The sequence below is a fragment of the Entelurus aequoreus genome, linkage group LG28, assembly GCF_033978785.1.
Source record: "Entelurus aequoreus isolate RoL-2023_Sb linkage group LG28, RoL_Eaeq_v1.1, whole genome shotgun sequence".
NCBI classification, from domain to species: Eukaryota; Metazoa; Chordata; class Actinopteri; order Syngnathiformes; family Syngnathidae; genus Entelurus; species Entelurus aequoreus.
Genome location: NC_084758.1, coordinates 31,298,433 through 31,325,932, shown reverse-complemented (window position 1 = coordinate 31,325,932; position 27,500 = coordinate 31,298,433). Strand labels below are relative to the sequence as shown.

Sequence of the window (27,500 nt, the reverse complement as noted above, 5' to 3'; positions counted from 1 at the left end):
GTCGGGTCGCGGGGGCAGCAGCCTAAGCAGGGAAGCCCAGACTTCCCTCTCCCCAGCCACTTCGTCAAGCTCTTCCCGGGGGATCCCGAGGCGTTCCCAGGCCAGCCGAGAGACATAGTCTTCCCAACGTGTCCTGGGTCTTCCCTGTGGCCTCCTGCCGGTCGGACGTGCCCTAAACACCTCCCTAGGGAGGCGTTCGGGTGGCATCCTGACCAGATGCCCGAACCACCTCAACTGGCTCCTCTCCATGTGGAGGAGCAGCGGCTTTACTTTGAGCTCCTCCCGGATGGCAGCGCTTCTCACCCTATCTCTAAGGGAGAGCCCCGCCACCCGGCGGAGGAAACTCATTTGGGCCGCTTGTACCCGTGATCTTGTCCTTTCGGTCATAACCCAAAGCTCATGACCATAGGTGAGGATGGGAACGTAGATCGACCGGTAAATTGAGAGCTTTGCCTTCCGGCTCAGCTCCTTCTTCACCACAACGGATCGATACAGTGTCCGCATTACTGAAGACGCCGCACCGATCCGCCTGTCGATCTCACCATCCACTCTTCCCCCACTCGTGAACAAGACTCCAAGGTACTTGAACTCCTCCACTTGGGGCAGGGTCTCCTCCGCAACCCGATGATGGCACTCCACCCTTTTCCGGGCGAGAACCATGGACTCGGACTTGGAGGTGCTGATTCTCATCCCAGTCGCTTCACACTCAGCTGCGAACCGATCCAGCGAGAGCTGAAGATCCTGGCCAGATGAAGCCATCAGGACCACATCATCTGCAAAAAGCAGAGACCTAATCCTGCAGCCACCAAACCAGATCCCCTCAACGCCTTGACTGCGCCTAGAAATTCTGTCCATAAAAGTTATGAACAGTCATGATATTACACAATTGCATATGCATTTGACCATTATGTGTACCGTATTTTCCGGACTATAAGGCGCACTTAAAATCATTGTTTTCCCCTCAAAACTCGGGCCGCAGCGGTACTCAGTTGTAATACACTTTTCCACCACTTGTGGCAGCAATGACAATTTTAAACAAACTGAAGAAGTCTGGAGCTAAAGTGCAAAAATTATGACCAAAGTTGTGCTTGAATTTTATTGACAGTTTATTATGTTATTATTATTTATTTAGTTTGAATGTTTTTATTTTAGCATTGCATAATTGTATGTGATTTTTTTTTCAACAATTTGTATGAGACCTTACTTCTGCAGTATATTTGATTAGTACCGTATTTTCCAGACTATAACACGCACTTAAATTTGTTTTCTTTCCCCTCAAAACTTGACAGTGCGCCGTATAACCCGGTGCGCCTAATGTAAGAAATACTTTGTTTGTTTTCATTATATTTGGATGTATTTGTTTGGTTTGTATGCTTGTGAATCTGGGCTATCCATTAACTACTTATTATGTTGAAGGGGGCAGGAAATATAAGATTTTCTTCATCCTGTTCCTTCTCAAGCATAGGTGTGTAAATATGTGTTTAGTTGCTAAAGTTTAATTGTCTATTGATCAAAAATGCACATCAATGAAGGAGATACATTTAAAAATAATTAAAAAAATAAAAGATGTGTTAAAATAAAGCCAATAATGCAATTTTTTGTGGTCCTCTTTATTTGGAAAAGTACCGAAAAGTATCAAAATAGTTTTAGTACCGGTACCAAAATATTGGTATCGTTACAACACTATTCTATATCTTTCTTTTCTTTCTTTCTTTTAGTTTATTTCGAACATGAACACATTTACATCATAATACATCACACAATTTCATATCATTTCATTTACATCGTGCCCGAAAAGGAGTAGGAAGAAGCAAAGCTTATTTAATCCTACCCCTTTCCCACTTCAAAGCATTTACAATTATATAAAATCATTTACTGACCTTTTTATATAATAAAATAACATCTATGAATTAGTATATACAACAGTTTGTAATATGTAATTAATTAAGTCAGTCATTATTAACATACTGAGATGAAGAATATTTTCAATAAGGTTGGAAGTTTTTCTCATAATTCTTCTTCTTTGTACTTTGTAAGCACTATTAATTTAAACAACCTCTTAAACTGGATCATGTCAGTACAATTTTTAACTTCTTTACTTAATCCATTCCATAATTTAATTCCACATACTGTTATGCTAAAAGTTGTAAGTGTTGTACGTGCATATAAATGTTTTAAATTATTTTTTCCTCTAAGGTTATATTCCTCCTCTTTAGTTGAGAAGAAATGTTGTACATTCTTTGGTAGCAGGTTATAGTTTGCTTTGTACATCATTTTAGCTGTTTGCAATTTTACCAAATCACCAAACTTTAATATTTTTGACTTAATAAATAAAGGGTTTGTATGTTCTCTATATCCAACATTATGTATTATTCTAACTGATCTTTTTTGTGACACGGTTAGCGAATGTAGCGCACATTTGTAGTTATTTCCCCATATTTCTGCACAATAACTCAGATATGGTAACACTAGTGAGCAGTAGAGAATATGAAGTGATTTTTGCCCCAGGACGTGTTTTGTTTTATTCATTATTGAAATGTTTTTTGCTACCTTATGTTGTATGTTTTGTATATGAGATTTCCAGTTCATTTTATCATCTATTAATACTCCCAAAAATCTGGTTTCTTTTACCCTTTCGATGTCTACTCCGTCTATTTGTATTTGCGTATGATGCTCTTTCCTACTATTACCAAATAGCATTATTTTAGTTTTACTGAGATTCAAAGATAGTCTGTTTTTGTCAAACCATCTTTTTAATTTGTTCATTTCTTCTGTTATTATTTGTATTATCTTCTGTGTGTTCTCTCCTGAACAGAAAGCAGTTGTATCATGTTGTATCTCAATTGTCATGTTTGTTTCTTGCAATGTCCATTCGTTGTTGCGGACCGCCAAAGCAGCGAGTAAAGCCCTCCAAAAAAACGTCAAAAAGAAATGACACCGACTAGAAGCCTCCATTATTTTCTAATGGAGGCACATTAATAGAAAATGGAGCAAGAGGGTGTTTACTGGCAACAGGCAGCGCTTTAATGGCTGATGACAAGAAAGCAATCTCGCCTTGTGTTTACTTGAGTGTGGGCGCTTGAAAAGACAGCGAGAAACCACGCGGACAAAAGACTCCAACTCGTCGCGCTCTGCCAATTAACGCAGTCATTTGCAGAAAGTCAATAAAGACGCTTTGGCGGCGCCGCCGTAAGCTTGTCATTCGCCCAAATTGGGGAAAAATGAAACCGGATCCGTGATGTTTAGCTATCAGTTAACTTAAAGGCAGCATACAGTCTTTGTATTATTATTAGCACTATTAGGAATCAGTCATCCTTAGCAACATTCTGACAAACATTTGTGTCCTTGTACTAATTGCCTTCACTGTCACATTATTGATGATTTCAGTCTGATTGTTGGTATCAGTCTGGATTGATAAGTAATTAGTTTGCGAACCCAAACATGGGATCAGTTCGAGGGCCGATGTTTGCCTTTTGTAACTGATCCACGACTCAGTCGCATGAATTCTGGGAGGCTGCATGTCATGCCATGCCACACTGCAAAAAGTCAGTGTTCAAAAACAAGAAATAAAAATACAAAAAGTAGGGGTATTTTATTTGAACTAAACAAAATTATCTGCCAATAGAACAAGACAATTTGGCTTGTCAAGACTTTACAAAACAAGTAAAATTAGCTAACCTCAATGAACCCAAAAATTGTATTAGTGTATTCTCACTAATAACAACTGTACTACTATATGAGTACGTATTTTCTATTGTTTCATTGAAAATAAAACAGCAAAGTCCATTTGGCTGTCATCTGTTTTAATTATGAGACACAATTGCGTCAAAGTCATGTTTTTTTTTTTTCATCCTTGAAATAAGAAATTATTACTTTAAACAAGTAGTTGTATACTTGTGAGTGTTGATGACACAGCTGTGCAAAAGTTGATATTCTAGTTTCAAGCATGTTTTACTCAATGTAGGTCATCAAATCTCAGCAACAAGCTGCAATATCTTACTGAGATCATTTAGGACCAAAACCCTTAAAACAAGTAAAACACTCTAGCATAAAATCTGCTTAGTGAGAAGAATGATCTTATCAGACAGAAAATAAGCAAATATCACCCTTATTTGAGATATTTAATCTTACTTAGATTTCAGTTTTTGCAGTGCAGAACACTGGATCTAGTTTGAGTGATTGAATGATTTATGGTTGCCAATCCTGGTCTGTGCGTTAAGACAAATACAATCACTAGTAAATACTAAAAACGGCTGAAATGACACATATAAGACATGCAGCAGGTAAAACACATTGTTAAAGATAAAACACAGATGGTGGGAATTAGTAACAAAATTCTGTCATTTCCCTTGCATTAGTTTGCGCTACGTGGGCCGTTTTGACTCTGCTAATATTTGTCAAGAAGCCAACCAGCTCTGTGCGCGTCTACGTATCTGTATGTGCACAGCAGATTGTGCAGGTCTGGAAGATTATTTAACTGTTTACCTAAATTAGAAGCTCAGGTAGTCTTGCCACATTTGGCAAGGCATGTTTTAATCCACTGCTTACAGCGCGGCACTTCCGTATTTAAAGCCAGTAGAATCGCCTTTATTTTCCTTGTTTCCTCTCTACCCTGTTTCTGCTTGTGCGCTCTGTGTGTGTGTTTGTGCGCGCGCCGACACAGTCAACATGCTCCTCGGGTCTTTACGTCACTGCCGCACGGCAGCTTGCGGATAAAAAAAAAAAGTACCGGTATTTTTCAAAGGCAGTATAGTATCAATTCATTACTACCACTGTACCGTAAAACCCTAGTCCCAGTACTTAAGGCTTCAGTCACACGCAGGATAACCCTAACCCAAAATACAACCTTACCTACTGAAGATGGATAGATGAATAGATAGATGCATCCAAAGAGGAAATTCACATATCTGGACAATTCTAATAAATTTGTGTTGGTTTCGTAGGTCGCAATTAAATTTAAAATAATTTATTATATTATATTCATAATTAGTAATTATAAGTTAAAGTTAAAGTACCAATGATTGTCACACACACTAGGTGTGGTGAAATTTGTCCTCTGCATTTGACCCATCCCCTTGATCACCCCCTGGGAGGTGAGGGGAGCAATGGGGAGCAATGGGAAGCAGCGGTGCCGCGCCCGGGAATCATTTTTGGTGTTTTAACCCCCAATTCCAACCCTTGATGCTGAGTGCCAAGCAGGGAGGTTAGATAGACCAGTATCTCTCCTATCTCTATTTTCAAAAGTGCTGAGAAAATATTTTGTTAATAAATTAGACTGCTTTATTGAAAAACATAAATTATTAAATGAAAATCAGTATGGATTTGGATCAATTAGGTCTACAAGCTTGGCCATCAGGACAATTATTGAAGAGATTACAACTGCAATTGATCAAAATAAATACACAATAGGAGTGTTCATTGACTTAAAGAAGGCATTCGACACTATAAATCATCAAATTCTCATTTGAAATGATATACTTATAGAGTTAGATGAGTTGCACTGGACTGGTTAACCAGCTATTTATAACAACCACAGCAATATGTTGAGATTGATGATTATAGGTCAGAATGTAGGAATATTGAATGTGGAATTCCACAAGGTTCGATTTTAGGACCCACACTTTTTATTTTATATATGATAGATATTTGTGAGGTTTCGAACATTTTACAGTGCGTATTATTCACAGACGATACAAATGTATACTGTTCAGGAGGTGACTTGAAAGTCTTAGCCCGTAAAATTGAAAAGGAAATGGTTAAACTAAAATTGTGGTTTGATGGAAATAAATGATCTTTAAATTTGGAAACGACTAAATTGATGGTATTCAGTAACAAAAGAAAGGTAGAAGTTAGTTTATCCATAAACAATGTGAACATTGAGAAGGTGTCTGAAATCAGATTCCTTGGGGTCATCCTAGATGAAAAGTTGACATGGAAAGCTCATATATTGCATGTGAAAAATAATGTGAAAATGTGCAAATAATGCAATTGTGCAAATGTGAAAATAATGTGAAAATTGAGGTGTCTGAAATCAGATTCCTTGGGGTCATCCTAGATGAAAAGTTGACATGGAAAGCTCATATATTGCATGTGAAAAATAATGTGAAAAATGTGAAAATGTGCAAATAATGCAAATGTGAAAATAATGTGAAAATTGAGGTGTCTGAAATCAGATTTCTTGGGGTCATCCTAGATGAAAAGTTGACTTGGAAAGCTCTTATATTGCTTATCTTATATTGACATTGTATATTGCAATATATTATATTATTTTATATTGCGTATCTTATATTTACATTGTATATTGTCATATATTATATTATCTTATATTGCTTATCTTATATTGACATTGTATGGAAAGCTCTTATATTTAATGTGAAAAATAAGCTCTAAAAGCTTATTTATTTTGAACAAGGTTAAATACAGTTTTCCGTATAATACAATGACAATGTTATATTGCTCAATAATTCTATCTTATTTCAATTATTGTGCAGAAATATGGGGAATTACATATCGCAGCAACATAATGCCTTTATTTATTCTACAGAAAATAGTAATTGGTATTATTTTTAAAGTCGGATATAGAGACCACACAAATCCACTCTTCATCAGGTCAGGATTATTACAACTAAAAGACATTGTAGACTTGCATACTCTATTAGTGATGTTCAAAGCTAGAAATAAAGTTCTTCTGAAGGACTTACAAAAGTTATTCGTGTTCACGTCTGAAGATGAGAATCACATGTATGACTTTAAAAATCCTGTTGTTTGGTGTGAAAAGCATGGAATTCTCTAAAGAAGGACTTAAAAAGTTGCAAGGATATCTTTGAATTTAAAAAGAGTTACAAAAAGAGACAACTGGAATTATATCATACTGATTTTTGCTTTTGATTGGACGTGTCATTGTGAAAATGCTTAAAGGAAATTTAAAAAGTATGTTGGAGTCCGGGTTTTGGTGGAGGGAACAGTGATGAAGTCATCTAAAATAATGTGTGTTAAAAAAGGGCGCAGATAAATAAAATAATAGTATTCTTCCATCTGCTCCTTTCTACAGAGCTCCTAAAGTGACATGGAGGGGGAAAAATGTTTTGAGATGCGAGATCTCGCAAAATACTTTTTTCCTATGTCAGTGAACTGGAAGTAAAACACACAGCGATGGATGATGGAACTTCTCCCATCATCCGTGGGAGAAGTTTATTTATTCATATTTTAGTATTGGCCTAACATGTAAAGACATCAAATCCGTTCTTGCACGTAGACATGGCTTTGACATAAGTGAGAGGCATCTGAAAAGAATATTCAGGGCGAGGGGGGCTTTCTCGTCATGATGGTACTGTGATCTTGCGGTCCTGGTTGAATTCATCAGCAACGAACTACAGTACTCTGGCCAGCTTCACGGGTACCGGTGGATGAACGCTAAATGTAGAGAACATGGACTACGAATAAAGAAGGAGGATGTGCGGTTGGTGTTGAAGGAGTATTATGGTCCTTCACCATTGCTGTGTCTGTTTCACTTCCGTTTCACCATCGATGTGTCTTGTTTCACTTCTGGTTCACCATCGATGTGTCTGTTTTACTTCCGGTTCACCACTGTGGTGTATGTTTCACTTCAGGTTCAGCATTGCTGTGTCTGTTTCACTTCCGGTTCACCATTGATATGTCTGTTTCACTACTGGTTCACCATTGTGGTATCTGTTTTACTTCCGGTTCACCACTGTGGTGTCTCTTTCACTTCTGGTTCACCATCTTGGTGTCTGTTTCACTTCCGTTTCACCATTGTTGTGTCTGTTTCACTTCCGGTTCACCATTTCTGTGTCTGTTTTACTTCGGTTTCACCATCGATGTGTGTGTTTCACTTCTGGTTGACCATCGCTGTGTCTGTTTTACTTCGGGTTCACCATCGATGTGTATGTTTACTTCCGGTTCACAACCGATGTGTCTGTTTCACTTCCGGTTCACCACCAATGTGGCTGTTTCACTTCTGGTTCACCATTGATGTGTCTGTTTCACTTCCGGTTCACCATCACTGTGTCTGTTTCACTTCCAGTTCACCATCACTGTGTCTGTTTCACTTCCGGTTCACCATCACTGTGTCTGTTTCACTTCCGGTTCACCATCGTCGTGTCGGTTTCACTTCCGGTTCACCACTGGCGTGTTTGTTTCACTTCCGGTTCACCGCCGATGTGTCTGTTTCACTTCCGGTTCACCACCGTTGTGTAAGTTTCACTTCCGGTTCACCATTGTTGTGTATGTTCCACTTCCGGTTCACCATTGCTGTGTCTGTTTCACTTCCGGTTCACCATTGATATGTCTGTTTCACTACTGGTTCACCATCGATATGTCTGTTTTACTTCCGGTTCACCATCGATGTGTCTGTTTTACTTCCGGTTCACCATCAATGTGTCTGTTTTACTTCAGGTTCACCATCGATGTGTCTATTTTACTTTGGGTTCACCATCACTGTGTCTGTTTACTTACGGTTCACTGACATAGGAAAAAAACATTTTTTTTCCCTCCACGTTCCTTTTAGGGGCTCTGTACCTTTCTGATCATGGAAATGTATCAGGAACACAAAAAAAACAATGAAAGTGTGAACTGTACTTGGCTTGTATATATGCATTCTCATGAAAGGAATAAAAATAAATGATGATGACGATGAAAATCCTACCCTTGAAATGTAAAACCTACATTTAAAAAAAAACAAAAAACTTGAACACATCCTAAAAGCTTGGTTATGGTCAAACATGGTGGTGTTTAGTTATATATTGTTATATGCAGCTATCGCAGGTTGAACTTCTGGCCAATGAATTGTGGTAACGAGTTTACTATCTTTGTGTACTGAAGGTCATTTTGGAGTGGCCCACAGACCTGGCAGTGAGCCCGATGGACAACTCGCTCTACGTCCTGGACAACAACATCGTCCTGCGCATCACCAACGACGGCCAGGTGAGCATTGCGGCGGGCCGTCCCGTCCACTGCCCGCTCTCCAGCGCGGAACGCGGGCCGGCCGGCGGCCAAAGAGCCCAGCTGACCCCTCTGGAGTCCGCCGTTTCCATCGCCGTCTCCTACCACGGGGCCATCTTCATAGCCGAGACGGACGAGAGGAAACTCAGCAGGATCCGCAGGGTGTCTGCGGATGGCGAGATTACACATTTGGCCGGCGCCCCCTCTGACTGCGACTGCAAGAACGATGCCAACTGCGACTGCTACCAGGCGGGGGACGGCTATGCCAAAGATGCACGGCTCAACGCCCCGTCCTCTTTAGTAGCCGCTCCAGATGGAACACTTTACATGGCCGACCTGGGCAACATTCGCATCCGGGCCGTCTCTCAGAACGGGCCGACCTTGGGTTCCTCTGCCAATACCTTTGAGGTGGCCTCCCCGGACGCCCAGGAGCTGTACATCTTTGATAGCAACGGCACACACCAACACACGGCCAGTCTGCTCACCGGAGACTTCAAATACACTTTCAGCTACAGCACCGACAACGACATCACGGCGGTGACGGACAGTAACGGGAACACCCTGCGAATACGCCGGGATTTAAACCGCATGCCGGTGCGCATCGTGGCCCCGGACAACCAGGTGATCTGGCTCACCATGGGCACCAACGGCGGGCTCAGGACCCTCACCGCTCAGGGACAAGAGCTGGTGCTGCTCACTTACCACGGGAATAACGGTCTGCTGGCTACAAAGACCTCCGAGATCGGCTGGACCACGTTTTACGAGTAAGTGCAATGGCGCGATACGTCTGTGGGAATCTCTCCATAACCTTACATCATTCGTGCTGAAATTAATTTGGCTGTTCTCCCCGTGGAGTCTGCTCACGATACAAATTAAACAAACGCTCCCGCTTTCTGCAGACTCATTTAATTATGCAAATGTTCACACCTTGAAGTCGAGCGGATGAGGTTTGTTTAGCAATGGAAATAAAATCATTGCTTGCCGCTCACAGTCCACACGAGCTGTACTTCGCAGCGTCTTATTTACCGTGTTAAGGTTGGCACAGACACAATATTTGAGCCCAGATGTTTTTCACTTGTTTTCCATGTTATTGCTTTTGAATGGTTTAGTTGTTTCTCAGCCGGCTGCTCCACTTTACACTTGAACAGCCGGTAAAGTAGCTCTATATAGCGCAAATGTTAGAGACGAAAAAATTAACTAACATACGTTCCGCAGTAGGTACACCGGTATTAGTATCAGTGTTTTTCAACCACTGTGCCGTGAGATATTGTCTGGTGTGCCGTGGGAAATTATGCAACTTCACCTAATTTATCCCAAAAATATTTTTTGGCAAATCAATAATTAGAATCTGCCAATAACGTGCCGTTGCTTAGTGTCTGTGCTGTGTAAAACTCGGCAGGGTAACCACGTAATACTCCATGTCAGTAGGTGGCAGCATTGCTTTGTAAAAGTCGGAATGTGTCGGGTGAGACGAGGATGGTTTGTTGTGATCCCGATATGCAGACCACAGTGGGAGGCAGGGTGCAGGTAAAAAGGGTATGTAATGCTTGAACCCAAAATGAACGAAAGGAAAAGGCTATGCAAAGCAAAAGTCAAACTGAACTGGCTACAAAGTAAACAGAGACAGAATGCTGGACGACAGCAAAAACTTACGGCGTCCACAAAGTACATCCGTACGTGACATGAAAATCAACAATGGCCACACAAAGAAGGATAGCAACAACGTAAATAGCCTTGCTTGCTAACACAAAGCAGGTGCGCGGAATAGCGCTCAAAGGAAGACATGAAGCCACTACAGGAAAACACCGGCAAAACAGGAAGGGCCACCAAAATAAGCAAGACAAGAACTAAAGCACTACACACAGGAAGACACCAACACACTCAAAATAAGACACGACGACTTGGTGGAGTTAATTTTTCAAAGTTTTCTGCTGGTGGTGTGCCTCCGAAAATGTGCCTTGCCTCAAAAAAGGTTGAAAAACACTAGTAGGGGACGGCGTGGCGAAGTTGGGAGAGTGGCCGTGCCAGCAATCTGAGGGTTACTGGTTCAATCCCCACCTTCTACCATCCTAGTCACGTCCGTTGTGTCCTTGGGCAAGACACTTCACCCTTGCTCCTGATGGGTCCTGGTTAGCGCTGTGCATGGCAGCTCCCGCCATCAGTGTGTGAATGGGTGAATGTGGAAATACTGTCAAAGCTCTTTGGGCTCCTTAAAAAGGGGTAGAAAAGCGCTATACAAGTACAACCATTTACCATTTAGTACCCCGATACTAATGAATCATATTCGGTACGATACCGACTCTGAAAAGTACCGGTCCACCTCCCCGTCGTGTCATTGCTGGTTTTACGAGCAGAGGAGCATGTTCGGCAGCGCACAATCACAGAGTACTTACAAGCAGACACAGTGTGTAGACAGAAAAGGGAGAACGGATGCATTTTGGCTTAAAAGGTAAATATAAAGGTGAAGTTATAACACTGAAACGCCCACCGGAAGCGGTGCTTCAAGACATGGCTAGCTAGCTAGCGGCTAAAGTCCAGCCGCAGTCTGCAGTGTTGTAGCTACTTCTAAATCACTAATCCTCACCTCCATGGCGACAAATAAAGTATGTTTCTTACAAGTTCATTATCACTGCAGGACGAGGAATAGCTAAACATGCTTCACTACACACCGTAGCTCACCAGTGTCAAAATGTAAACAAATGGCACTGGTGGATCTACACCTGACATCCACTGTAATGATATCAAGTACAGGCAGGTATCTAGTCGATCCTACTATGATTACGTTGATATTTTTTGGCATCACATCAACTTATGTCGTTTTTTTAAAATGTGTATTATGTTTATAAAGTCAAGAAATATGTCCCTGGACACATGAGGACTTTGAATATGACCAATGTATGATCCTGTAACTACTTGGTATCGGATTGATACCCAAATGTGTGGTATCCTCCAAAACGAATGTAAAGTATCAAAGATGAGAAGAATAAGTGATTATTACATTTTAACAGCAGTGTAGATAGAACATGTTAAAAGAGAAAGTAAGCAGATATTAACAGTAAATGAAAAAGTAGATTAATAATTCATTTTCTACCACTTGTCCTTAATAATGTAGACAAAATAATAGGTAGATACATGACACAATATGTTACTGCATATGTCAGCAGACTAATTAGGAGTCTTTGTTTGTTTACTTACTAATAAAAGACAAGATGTCTTATATGTTCACTATTTTATTTAAGGACAAACTTGCAATAATAAACATATGTTTAATGTACCCTAATATTTTTTGTTAAAATAAAGCCAATAATGCAACTTTTTGTGGTCTCCTTTATTTAGAAAAGTACCGAAAAGTATCAAAATAATATTGGTATCGGGACAACACTATTCCGCAGTGTACAGACCACTGCGATCAACGTATCCGCCTGTATGATTCATTAATATAAATTAGGGCTGTCAAGTCTTTTTTTTTTTTTTCCAGATTAGGCACACTCTTGAATTGTGATTAATCATGATTAATCACAGGTTATCACTCGCTTGCATAACTGACATTTGTTAAAGAAAAGACCCCAATATTTGGACACAAATGCAATTTTGTTGTCAGAATGTAATCCAGGAAGGTTTTTGAACATTTTACTTTCTGACTGTAAGTGTAGTAACAGCTCTGATCATTTTCTATATAACTCAAAAGAAAACTGGTTTTGTTTTAATAAAGATATAATATAATATAATTATAGAGTCAAATACAAATAAGGCAACAAGAGAAGTATCCAATACTTGTCTTGTAGGTCAATCTGTACAGCAGATATGGACATCTACATCAACTATAAGATAAAAATATATATATATACAAACACACACATATATATATATATTAGGGATGTCCGATAATGTCTTTTTGCCGATATCCGATATGCCGATATTGTCCAACTCTTTAATTACAGATACCGATATCAACCGATACCGATATCAACCGATATATACAGTCGTGGAATTAACACATTATTATGCCTAATTTGGACAACCAGGTATGGTGAAGATAAGGTACTTTTTAAAAAAATGAATCAAATAAAATAAGATAAATAAATTAAAAACATTTTCTTGAATAAAAAAGAAAGTAAAACAATATAAAAACAGTTACATAGAAACTAGTAATTAATGAAAATTTGTAAAATTAACTGTTAAAGGTTAGTATTATTAGTGGACCAGCAGCACGCACAATCATGTGTGCTTACGGACTGTATCCCTTGCAGACTGTATTGATATATATTGATATATAATGTAGGAACCAGAATATTGATAACAGAAAGAAACAACCCTTTTGTGTGAATGAGTGTGAATGAGTGTAAATGGGGGAGGGAGGTTTTTTGGGTTGGTGCACTAATTGTAAGTGTATCTTGTGTTTTTTTATGTGGATTTAATAAAAAATAAAAATAAAAAAACGATACTGATAATTTAAAAAAACGATACCGATAAGTTCCGATATTACATTTTAACGCATTTATCGGCCGATAATATCAGCAGACCGATATTATCGGACATCTCTAATATATATATATATATATATATATATATATATATATATATATATATATATATATATATATATATATATATATATATATAGAGGGGGGGGTTACCCACATATGCGGTCCTCTCCAAGGTTTCTCATAGTCATTCACATTGACGTCCCACTGGGGTGAGTTTTCCTTGCCCGTATGTGGGCTCTGTACCGAGGATGTCGTTGTGGCTTGTACAGCCCTTTGAGACACTTGTGATTTAGGGCTATATAAATAAACGATTGATTGATTGATTGATTGATATATACATATATATATACTGTATATATATGTATGTGTGTATATATGTATGTATATATAAATGTATATAATATTTTAGCGCTAAAAATATAGGTATATATATATATAAATATATATATATATATATATATATATATATATATATATATATATATATATATATATATATATATATATATATATATATATATATATATATAAATATATATATATATATATATATATATATATATATATATATATATATATATATATATATATATATATATATATATATATATATATATAAATGTTTTTTTATATTTTGACTCAATTTAGAATCGTTACAAATAAGAATTGCATTTAATCTAAAAAACAACAACAATGTAACACCCCTATTTACGAACACTAAAAATTTAATTATGTCTATGCCTCTCACGTGTACAGTGATAAATACCGTGTACAGATACTCAGTAGGTAGGGGATTCATAAGGTCCCACTAGTTACCGTTTACCTGACACATGAAACACGACAAATAGGGGGTGCGCTATCCACTTTATCCGCCGGACGGCAGTAAAGTGTTGAATATCTTAAAATGTGTTTTGTGGCATTTTCCAACTTCGACCACATTCTAGTTGCTATGTAGAGTGGCACTCTCCTTCATTTTCAGCAAACTGCATTGCGAGATGATTAAACCTCCCCCACCATTCTTTTCGAGCGCGATCCACACAGGTATGGGGTCGTATGAATCCCTTTTCTACTGTACGCTATTACCGCTCACGCCCCCCCCCCCCACACACATCTAATCCTAATCAACAATTTGGACTTTTTTGGCCATGAAAAAGTATTTTTATAGTGTGAGCGTCTCACTAAATTGAACGCGCTGCCTTGATACAAATCCCGTTTTTTTTCCCCGTCCAAACAGCTACGACAGCGAAGGGCGCCTGATGAACGTCACCTTCCCCACCGGCATGGTGAACAACCTGTACACCGACATCGACAGCACCTTGACGGTGGACATCGAAAGCTCCCTGACGGAGGAGGAGATCAGCATCACCACCAACACCTCCACCATCCACGCCTACTACACTTTGTCCCAGGGTAATATGTGGCGCCGGGGCAGTACAGCGGTGTAACATGCATTTTAAAATGAAAAACACATGTTTAAAATGTTACTTAAAACATTACAATAGCATGTCCTATAAACAAATGTTTGTTTGTAGTTTGTTTCTCAGTTGTAGTACATATGGGCCGCAGCGGTACTCAGTTGCAATACACTTTTCCACCACTTGTGGCAGCAATGACAATTTTGAACAAACTGAAGAAGTCTGGAGCTAAAGTCAAATAATGTTCTTAAGTGCAAAAATTATGACCAAAGTTTTGCTTGAATTTTATTGACAGTGTATTACATTATTATTATTTATTAGTAATTTAGTTAGAATATTTTTATTTTAGCATTGCATATATGTATGTGATTTTTTATAAATCCCTACCTTTGCAGTATATTTGATTATTACCGTATTTTCCGGACTATAAGGAGCTCTTAAAATATTTTGTTTTTTCTCAAAACTTCATAACGTGCCTTTTAACCCGGTGCGCCTAATGTACGGAAAAATTCTGGTTTTGCTTACCGACCTCAAAGTAATTTTATTTGGTACATGGTGTAATGATTAGTGTGACCAGTAGATGGCAGTCACACATAAGAGATACGTGTAGACTGCAATATGACTCAAGTAAACACCACCAACACCAACAAGTGCAAAAATTATGGCCAAAGTTGTGCTTGAATTTTATTGACAGTGTATTACATTATTATTATTTATTAGTAATTTAGTTAGAATGTTTTTATTTTAGCCTTTGCATATGTGTATGTGATTTTTATTCAACAAGTCCTTACTTTTGCAGTATATTTGATTAGTACCGTATTTTCCGGACTGTAAGGCGCACTTAAAATCTTTTTTTTTTTCCTCAAAACTCGACAGTGCTCCTTAAAACCCGGTGCGCCTAATGCACGGAATAATTCTGGTTTTGCTTACTGACCTCAAAGCTATTTTATTTGGTACATGGTGTGATGATATGTGTGACCAGTAGATGGCAGTCACACATAAGAGATATGTGTAGACTGCAATATGACTCAAGTAAACAACACCAACATTTTATATGTGCCATTGAAAATATAGAACATTACACGCGGCGCTCAGAAATCTATCAAAATGTTTTAGTACGACTTTGGTATCTAAAATAAGCCGCGCCCATTGAATTGAATTGAAATTGATTAGATCCCTGCAAAACATCACCATTTTAACATGTAACATGCCTTTTATAAAGAAAAACACATGTTTAAAATATTACTTAAAACATTACAATAGCATGTCCTACAAACAAATACTGTCATTTTATTAAATAATGTAATTATATTGATACAGGCTGCAACTCTATTTAACAATAGTAATTAGAAAATCCTTAATTATGTTCCACACGGATATATTTCAGTGACGGACTGGAGAAGTCAGAGTTGACGACAAGCGATGTGTATGTTTGTGTACCAGAAGTTACAGGACTGTCTCAGAAAATTAGAATATTGTGATAAAGTTCTTTATTTTCTGTAATGCAATTAAAAAAACAAAAATGTCATACATTCTGGATTCATAACACATCAACTGAAATATTGCAAGCCTTTTATTATTTTAATATTGCTGATTATGGCATACAGCTTAAGAAAACTCAAAAATCTTATCTCAAAAAATTAGAATATTTCCTCAGACCACGTAAAAAAAAAGATTTATAACAGCAAAACAAAATCAAACATTTGAAAATGTCAATTAATGCACTCAGTACTTGGTTGGGAATCCCTTTGCACGGATTACAGAAAATAAAGGACTTTATCACAATATTCTAATTTTCTGAGACAGTCCTGTATGCTCAACTGTCCAGTTGATTGAGCCAGAGCGAGGCAAAACATTGAAACACGTCTTACAAAGCATCAGCAGCTTCTTAATATTTTCATGAATAAATGTTGGCCGTTTTAACATGTTTGTCTGCATGCTGCGTAGACTGGCTGTGGCTTGTGTGATGCGGACTGACGCAACGGCATGTTTTTGATGGGTTGTTTCTGTGACTCGGTCGTCCGCTTCTTCTCCTTCGCACTAACTCTCTCAGTTCCGGCGGTTGGAGGGCAGGATTGTGTCGATCTCTGGCTGTGGGCCAAATGGGCGGTGAAAATGCTCGTAATTGAAATTATGCTCGCAACTTAAAGTATAACAAAAAACCGCTCATATCTCAAGATACTTCTAAGTTGAGGTACCACTAGGGATGGGTACGGAATCCGGTACTTTTTTTAGCACTAACCAAATCTCTCCGGTCCACGAAAAATCAGACAATGCCATGTTTCGGTACCTGGGTTGTGCGTGACGTCACGGCAGGTGGCGAAATCGACTCAAAAAATGCTCCAACGTAAAGTAAGGCTCCATTTTTCCAAAGAAATGCGCTAGCTTGAAGCTAATATACATTGATTTTGCTTTTGACATGCTACTCATTAGCATTTGCGAGTTTAACTTTTTATTTTCAACACCTACAAATTTGTTAATGAAAACTAAAACTAAAATGCATGTTACAATCAAACAGCTGGTGCGTAATTAGTACAATATTTTCAGTATTAAGACTTTGTAGGGCGCAACAGAGAGCAAAGACTGAACTGACCAACTCACCATAAACTATACATTATTGCCATCTATCGTCTTGGACTGATAATAAAACAAGATTTACCAACTGGACAGCAATCATCATAATTAGCTCATATTCGAATGTTGCAATACTATTTGTGATTTTATTATCCATCCATCCATCCATTTTCTACCGCTTGTCCCTTTCGGGGTCAAAAATAATTCATATTTTTTAAGACACTGAAGTACAGGAATTGGTTGAGTACTAGTATCGATACCCAGGTAGCAGGAATCAGAACTGTCCATCCATCCATCCATCTTCTTCCGCTTATCCGAGGTCGGGTCGCGGGGGCAGCAGCCTAAGCAGGGAAGCCCAGACTTTCCTCTTCCCAGCCACTTCGTCCAGCTCTTGCCGGGGGATCCCGAGGCGTTCCCAGGCCAGCCGGGAGACATAGTCTTCCCAACGTGTCCTGGGTCTTCCCCGTGGCCTCCTACCAGTCGGACGTGCCCTAAACACCTCCCTAGGGAGGCGTTCGGGTGGCATCCTGACCAGATGCCGGAACCACCTCATCTGGCTCCTCTCGATGTGGAGGAGCAGCGGCTTTACTTTGAGCTCCTCCCGGATGGCTGAGCTTCTCACCCTATCTCTACGGGAGAGCCCCGCCACCCGGCGGAGGAAACTCATTTCGGCCGCTTGTGCCTGTGATCTTGTTCTTTCGGTCATAACCCAAAGCTCATGACCATAGGTGAGGATGGGAACGTAGATCGACCGGTAAATTGGAATCAGTACTGTATTGCTTCAAATGTGAACGGTACCCATCCCTAGGTACCAATTTATTCGTCATTGGGTTTAGGGGCTTGTTGGTCCAGGGTCCCCGGTTTTAATTCCAAGACAAACCTGTCATTTGGGGTTTGATGGTCCAGTTCTCACTTACAGTGGCCTAGGCTTTGATTCCAAGTTAAGTCCTCAACCCCTGAGAGGAGTACTTCGGTCTCCAGGGAATTGGGTTTGGGGACCTGGGAGGCACAAATCCATGAACGCCTGTGGACCACAGACCTGAGGACTTAAATACGAAGCACTGATGGCACTTGATCGTGGTTTCACTGAACATTCTCAAACAAGTAATGCACAGAAGGTGAATGAAAAGCCCGTGTTATGAAGCAATCCAGATTGGTCCAAATCCCAATTTGCCAATACTCAAGTATCACAGAGATACCAAGATACTGATACCGAGACCCCAAGTCCCTCATCACACTGTGTCATGCATCTAAATTCCCATCCTGGGGACAGCTTGATTTCTTCCTTTTTCTTTTGTAAAAATGTGATTAGAACCCGACCGATCCCAGGAGGCTCCCGAGAGGATTGATCGTGTGCGATAATTGCCTGTTTTGTCCTTCTCCACAGACCAGTGCAAAAGCAGCTACCAGGTGGGCTTCGACAACTCGCTGAGAGTCACGTACGCCAACGGGATGGACACCCACTACCAGACCGAGCCCCACATCCTGGCGGGGGCTGCCAACCCGACCGTAGCCCGGCGCAACATGAGCTTGCCGGGCGAGAGCGGCCAGAACTTGGTGGAATGGCGCTTTCGCAAAGAACAAGCCAGAGGGAAAGTGATTGTTTTCGGACGCAAGCTGAGGGTAGGTGGGACCCTTTTAGAGGAGAATATGGATGTGCACAGAAGCAGTGTTTCTTAACCATTGTTGGACCGCCAAAAAATGTTTGTTGCTCAGTTGTGGTACTCAGTTGTAATACACTTTTCCACCACTTGTGGCAGCAATGACAATTTGAAACAAACTGAAGAAGTCTGGAGCTAAAGTCAAATAATTTTCTTAAGTGCAAAAATGATGACCAAAGTTGTGCTTGAATTTTATTGACAGTATATTATATTATTATTAGTAATTTAGTTAGAATGTTTTTTATTTAGTCCTTACTTTTGCAGTATGTTTGATTAGTACCGTATTTTACAGACTATAATGCACACTTAAAATCTTTTTTTTTTCTCAAAACTCAACAGTGCACCTTATAACCCGGTGCGCCGAATGTGCGGAATAATTCTGGTTTTGCTTACCGACCTTGAAGTAATTTTATTTGGTACATGGTGTAATGATAAGTAGATGGCAGTCAAACATAAGAGATACGTGTAGACTGCACTATGGTGGCAATATGATTTAAGTAAACAACACCAACATGTTATATGTTCCATTGAAAATATAGAACATTACACACGGCGCTCAAAAACCTATCAAAATGTTTTAGTACGACTTTGGTAAGCTATGAAGCCGCACCGCCTGATGGATTGTACTGTGCTTCAACATAGGAGTATTATTATGGTGTGTGTATAAGGTAAGACATCTTAACTGCCGTTTTGTTTCGCAATATTATGAAAAATAAACTTTTCTTGCCTTCTGGTACCTGCTGATCTGTATTTAGGATCTGCATAAATCCTGAAAAATTGTGCGCGTCCGCCTTTGTAGTCCGTGCGGACAACATAGTCGATAATCTTCTTCTTTTTCTCTATCTTCTTGTTATGGGACATTCATCCTCCGCTGTTGCCATTTCTAATATAAAGTAGCGTAAAGTTCTTACTTACATCTGTCAGTAAACTCACCATGAAAGCGCTAAAACATACCGGTGTAGTGAGTATACATTATTCACCCAAGGAACTTTAGTAATTAGAGAGTTCCGGTCGGACGGTTTTTCACGGGACACATTTCCGGCCTTCTTATTGTTTCCGGATGAGGAGATGCCGCTCTGTTATTGATTGAAGTAAAGTCTGAATGTCATTAAAACAGTTAGCGCCATATTTTGACACTTCTTCCACTCCCGTCCTTGCACACTACACCACTACAACAAAGATGACGGGGAGAAGACGCTGCCGAAGGTGAGCCACGTAAATAAGACGGAAGCGACTGTCAGAAAGTGGCTTGAAGATGTAAAACATCATCTATGCAACATTTTGACCAAAGAACCATTATTACATGTTATGTAGACCACAAGGAAGTCTTTTACATTTATAAAAAAAACCATAATATTATGACCCCTTTAATGCGCCTTATAATCCGGTGGTGCGCCTTGTATATGAAAAAAGATAAAAAAATAGACCATTCATCGGCAGTTCATCCTATGGTCCGGAAAATACAGTATTTATTTTTTGTAATCAGCCTAACCTAAGCCTTGATAATAGTATTTGTGATTAACACATTTTCATAACATTTGGCTAGGTTTAATCCTGTTAAACCGTCAGTAGGTTATTGACTACAATTAAAATCAACAGTAAGAGTACTAACTTAGTGTTAATGTTTGAGTCAAAAAGGTCAAGAACCTCTTCACTAAAGCGCATACGTTAAGTTTCGCTTTCAATTCTTAAGTTTAAATTTCACTTTCTATTAATATCGAGGCGTGGCAACCTAAGCAGACAAAAAGCTTGCAGCCTCTCGATAGCTCGTTTGCTCTTTCTCCAGGCCTGGTGTCTCTGTGGTTTGCATTTTGTCGAATAAATTGTTAAACTTCAGTTCTAGTCACCTCTCATTATTTTAGACAGCCTTAAAACTAAAGAATCTGGGTGGACTCTGCCCTCCGAAAAGGGAGAATCCTAATATCAGCTATCCAAAAGAGTGCCGTGGTACACTCAAAGATTCTATGCCTGTACGTTGTAGTCCCTGGACAGTTACCTTGGTTTCCAGGGATGAGTCCTAACACGGTACCTACCGCCCCACAGGTGAACGGACGGAACATCCTTTCAGTGGATTACGATCGCACTCTGAGGACGGAGAAGATCTACGACGACCACAGGAAGTTCCTCCTGAAGATCATTTACGACACAGCGGGACACCCCGTGCTGTGGGTGCCCAGCAGTAAGCTCCTGCCCGTCAACGTGAGCCGGACCAGCAGCGGACAGATCAGTACCCTGCAGAGAGGTCCTACCACCGAGAGGCTGGGCTACGACACGCAAGGCCGCTTGGTGTCCCGTGTCTTTGCTGATGGGAAGATATGGAGTTACACCTACCTGGAGCAGGTAGGACCAGAACTGAAAGAAGTCTTTACTAATTAGGGGAAAAGCCCCACCAAAATACTTGATTAATATTATTGATGTAACAATAGGAACAATTCATGTCATGGTTATTGTCACCAACATTATCACAGTTACCAATATTATCACAGTATTCAAAAAGTACTCATACACACTTATAACCAAGTTTTACTTCAAAAAAGTAAATAAATAAATAGGTTGGATATTGCCAAAAATTATTTGGCCACCCATCCAAATGATGAGAATCAGGTGTCCTAATCACAGGTGTATAAAATCAAGCACTTAGGCATGGAGACTGTTTCTACAAACATTTGTGAAAGAATGGGCCGCTCTCAGTGATTACCAGCGTGAAACTGTCATAGGATGCCACCTGTGCAACAAATACAGTCGTGAAATTTCCTCGCTCCTAAATATTCCAAAGTCAACTGACGGCTTTATTATAAGAACATGGAAGAGTTTGGGAACAACAGCAACTCAGCCACCAAGTGGTAGGCCACGTAAACTGACAGAGAGGGGACAGCGGATGCTGAAGCGCATAATGCAAAGAGACTTTCTGCACAGTCAGTTGCTACAGAGCTCCAAACTTCATGTGACCTTCCAATTAGCCCACGTACAGTATGCAGAGAGTTTCATGGATTGGGTTTCCATGGCCAAACAGCTGCATCTAAGCCATACATCACCAAGTCCAATGCAAAGTGTGGGATGCAGTGGTGTAAAGCACGTCAGTAGCAGTGGAGACGCCTTCTCTGGAGTGATGAATCACGTTTTTCCATCTGGCAATCTGTTGGACCAGTCTGGGTTTGGAGGTCTTTGCACTATGCGCTTCAGCATCTGCTGAACCCTCTCTGTCAGTTTACGTGGCCTACCACTTGGTGGCTGAGTTGCCGTTGTTCCCAAACTCTTCCAGTTTCTTATGATAAAGCCGACAGTTGACTTTGGAATATTTAGGAGTGAGGACATTTCACGACTGGATTTGTTGCACAGGTGGCATCCTATGACAGTTCCACGCTGGAAATCACTGAGAGCGGCCCATTCTTTCACAAATGTTTGTAGAAACAGTCTCCATGCCTAAGTGCTTTATTTTATACACCTGTGGCCGGGCCAAGTGATTAGGACACTTGATTCTCATCATTTGGATGGGTGGCCAAATACTTTTGGCAATATAGTGTATGTAGCAGACAGGCAGTGTGGACACCAAGGGTAGTATCAGTATATGATCGATACTCGAGTGAATAGAGCCATCTTTCATTTATATCAGTATCGTTTTTGTTAATGTTTACAAACTCAGGGAATAATTCACAGAATGTGCTGGTCAACATTAGCTGCGAAAACATGACATCAATCAAGGTCACCCTAGAGCGGACTAATTTCCATGCAGCAGTGCAGATCTCCAATCATCATTTGAACACAATCCTTCAAGCCTGATTGCATCTGCATAAACATCTGCGAGTAGCATAGTGGTGGCGTGGCAAGAACAGTGGAGTTATTGAATCATTTACGCCGAGATAGGCAGCTGTTTTTTTTCCCGTGGGGGTCAGCTGAGGAGGCCAAACTTGAGGAAAGTATCCTGGGCTCCATCAAAGCGTATGTGTTTTTAATAGCAGTGCACTCTTCAAAGCACTATTGGCGTACAGCTGGGGACCGTCGCAGTGACCATGTTTTATTCATGACCTGCCAAGTGTCTGCAGATCTGAATTTGTTTTAGGCTCACAATAAATCACATAAAATTAATGTTTGACACCGTGCACGGGCTGCCTCAAAAATAAATAGAGGAGCAGATGTAGCCGACATACATTGCATCTTTTCCGCCAAACAGAAGAACACTAAGGGGGATAGTAGGAATGGGACGCTTTGATATTCTCCCGAATGCTCTGAATTGACTTCACAGGATGCGGATCTAACGGAATGCCAACCAGCCAAAGACGGCGTTTTAAGGCTCCCTCCGTTCCTTCCGTTTTAACATTATTTAGTTGTTTCCCACAAAGTTATTTGGCGTGGGTTGCGTGACCGCGAGAGGCCGTGGGCACACTCTGACGTTAGGAACTCGGAGAGCTCGGGGACCGCTGGGAACGCCGGATGTGTCCGCGGATGACTGCGCATGACATTCTAACGGAGGAGGGTGATGAACCTCGGCGAGACAGCCGGAGCTGCGACCTCCATTTACTGTAAATGACTTCAACCGTAGGGCGTGAGTAATCGCCACCCTCTGATCAGAGGGCTTTGTTGACTCCACCAGACAGTCACAGCAATAATGCGGAAAGACCGCAAATTACGATTCCCTACGATATTTCCTGTGAAAGCTGAGAAAAAATTCATTGAACATATCATAGTAATCCCTGGATAACATGAAAACATGCCCCCCAGTGTCTGATCTGACTTGATGCTTAGATTTAGACTTAGACAAATGTTATAGATCCACAAGAGAAATTGTTCCACACAGTAGCTCAGTTACAAAAGATGGAAAGGATAATGCAGGTATAAAGTAGACCGTAGTAGCAATATAAAATATAACATATATTTAATATTTACACATTATATATACAGTATATGATGTATACTGATATATTATATTATATTTTTATACAATATATAACAATTACCATGTACAATATTACAGTATACGTAACAGCTGCAGCATAAAATAGAGAGTAGATCCAGCAGAAAATATACATTATAAACAAAGAGAGGTAGCTAACATAGAAGGTGTCAGGTAATAGACATATATCATCTATTGATGTATGGCGAGTGATTATACAGCTGGATGGAGTGCGGAATGAAGGAGTTTTTGAATGGAACACTGTGGGAAGGAAGCTGAAGGAGCCTGTTGGAGTATGAGCTCCGCTGTCCCTTAATTGTCTGGTGTAGTGGGTGGGCAGGATTGTCCATGATGGCGAGTAGTTTGTCCAGTGTCCTCCTGTCCCTCACTGACACAAAGGCCTCCAACTGCGTGCCAATAGTTTGGCCGGCTTTCTGGGTCAGTTTGTCAAGTTAAGTCCCTTTTGCTGGTGCTGCAAACTTGTTTACAAACTCAGTTTGTAAACAATCAAAGAGTCCATACAAAGCTAAGAGCCGGAGATTCAAGAAATACACGGCGCACTTACCCGTGTAAAAAATTGTCCGAGGAGGGGGACCTTAAACGCTGGTTTAGTGTGGCTGAAACGGGGCTTAGGCTGAATAATTATTTGTTTAAGGGGTTATCCGACTTATTGCAAACATAGCCTAAACCATCCAGAAAAATACTTTCTTCCATTGACTGCAAACTCATAGCGATGCCAAGGCAGGCATAAAATATTGACAAAAAGAAGTTAAATTAATTCGTTTAAAAAGCTTTTAGTCAAAAAGAGTTCCTTAGTCAGATCTGTGTACACGATTATAGTCTGTTTTTTACAATGTGTGCTTGTTTTTATTAACAACTGATGACATTGTTGATTCTGCCTTTCTCTCACCCAGCACGCCTGCTCAAGCATTAAAAGTCTAATTCACTTGCCTCTCTGCTCTGTCGTGTCCCCATAGTCCATGGTCCTGCTGCTCCACAGCCAGCGCCAGTACATTTTTGATTTCGACCCGCTGGACCGCCTCGCCGGTGTCACCATGCCGAGCGTGGCCCGCTACACCATGCAGACCATCCGCTCGGTGGGCTACTACCGCAACCTTTACCACCCCCCGGAGAGCAACGCCTCGGTGGCCGTGGACTACAGCGAGGACGGGCTCCTCATGAGAGTATGTCACTTCGGCACCGGCCGCAGGGTCCTGTACCGGTACCGGCGCCAGAACAAGCTGTCGGAGATCCTGTACGACAGCACCAGAGTCAGCTTCACCTACGACGAGACGGCCGGCGTCCTGAAGACGGTCAACCTGCAGAGCGAAGGGTTCATCTGTTCCATCCGTTACCGCCAGGTGGGGCCGTTAGTGGACCGGCAGATCTTCCGCTTTAGCGAAGACGGGATGGTCAACGCACGTTTCGATTACACCTACGACAGCAGCCTGCGTGTCACTAGTGTGCAAGGCGTCATCAACGAGACGCCGCTGCCCATCGACTTGTACCAGTTTGACGACATCTCCGGGAAGATCGAGCAGTTCGGAAAGTTCGGAGTGATCTATTACGACATCAACCAGATCATATCCACCGCGGTCATGACATACACCAAGCACTTTGACGCCCACGGACGCATCAAGGAGATCCAGTACGAGATATTCCGCTCCCTCATGTACTGGATCACCTTCCAGTACGACGATGTCGGACGCGTCACCAAGCGAGAGCTCAAGATCGGCCCCTTCGCCAACACCACTAAGTACAGCTACGAGTATGACGTGGACGGCCAGCTGCAGACCGTGTACTTGAACGAGAAAGTCACGTGGCGCTACACCTACGACCTGAACGGGAACCTGCACCTGCTCAACGCGGGGAACAGCGCCAGGCTCCTTCCGCTGCGATATGACTTGAGGGACAGGATCACTCGCCTGGGGGACATCCAGTACAGGATGGATGAGGACGGTTTCCTCCGTCAGAGGGGGGCGGAGATCTTCGAGTACAACTCCAAAGGTCTGCTGGCGAGGGTCTACAGCAAAAGCAGCGGCTGGACCATCCAGTATCGTTACGACGGTCTCAGTCGCAGAGTGTCCACCAAGACCAGCCTCGGCCAGCACCTGCAGTACTTTTACGCCGACCTCAGCTACCCAGCCAGGATCACGCACGTCTACAACCACTCCAGCTCCGAGATCACCTCACTTTACTACGACCTCCAAGGCCACCTGTTCGCCATGGAGATCAGCAGCGGCGAGGAGTTCTACATCGCCTGCGATAACACCGGCACGCCTCTGGCGGTCTTCACCAGCAACGGCCTCCTGGTCAAGCAGCTACAGTACACCGCTTACGGCGAGGTCTACTTCGACTCCAACGCGGACTTCCAGCTGGTGCTGGGCTTCCACGGAGGACTCTACGACCCGCTCACCAAACTACTGCACTTTGGCGAGAGGGACTACGACATCATGTCCGGGAGGTGGACGGTGCCCGATGTTTTGATGCTGAAGAACGTGGGCAAAGAGCCGGCGCCCTTTAACCTTTACATGTTCAGGAATAACAACCCCATCAGCAAGGTGCATGAAGTGAAGGAATATGTTGCAGGTAAGAAGCGCCATCAAAGACCTTATGAGCGCCAGAGAAAGTGGCACGACATTGTTCTTGTGTTGCACAGATGTGAACAGCTGGCTCGTCACTTTTGGCTTTCACCTTCACAACACCATTCCCGGGTTCCCTGTTCCCAACTTCGACCTGAGCATGCCGTCGTACGAGCTGAGGAAGAGTCAGCTGTGGGACGATCTGCCGGTTGGTTGCCTTAATGTTTTACTGTCTAATCTTTGAGCAACTCCCCTTCCAGTATTGATGCATCTTTAGGTATTATTTATTCCAAATGTATTGCTATATTTAACTATGAATAGGATTTACGCTTTAACGGAATCACAAAGAATTACAGAATCGGCCTGAAAAACGGAATCTACTGTCAAACGTGGAATATTACAAAAACTGACATACAGTCGCGATCAAAATTTGACATACACTTGTAAAGAAGATAATGTCATAACTGTTTTGAGTTTCCAATAATTTCTCCTACTCTTATTTTTTTGTGATAGAGTGATTGGAGCACATACTTGTTGGTCACAAAAAACTTTCATGAAGTTTACTTCTTTTATGAATTTATTATGTGCATATATGCATTTATGTATACATGCATGTATACATACGTACATACATGCATACAAATGTTTGTATATATGCATGTATATATGTATATATATACATATATATATATATATATATATATATATATATATATATATATATATATATATATATATATATATATATATATATATATATATATATATATATATATATGCATGTATATATGTATATATATACACATATATATATATATATATATATATATATATATATATATATATATATATATATATATATATATATATATATATATATATATGCATGTATATATGTATATATATGCATGTATGTATGTATATACATG

General features: G+C 40.7%; 1 protein-coding gene across 1 annotated transcript in view; it reads left to right on the top strand.

Moving 5' to 3' along the window:
• Window positions 1-27,500, top strand: part of si:dkey-237h12.3 (teneurin-3) — a 581,230-nt gene that overhangs the window by 508,894 nt on the left and 44,836 nt on the right. The window contains 6 exon segments of the mRNA XM_062039678.1: window positions 8,842-9,725; window positions 14,683-14,858; window positions 18,825-19,060; window positions 21,142-21,438; window positions 24,967-26,578; window positions 26,649-26,779. Of these exon segments, the coding sequence (XP_061895662.1) occupies window positions 8,842-9,725; window positions 14,683-14,858; window positions 18,825-19,060; window positions 21,142-21,438; window positions 24,967-26,578; window positions 26,649-26,779 (3,336 nt within the window).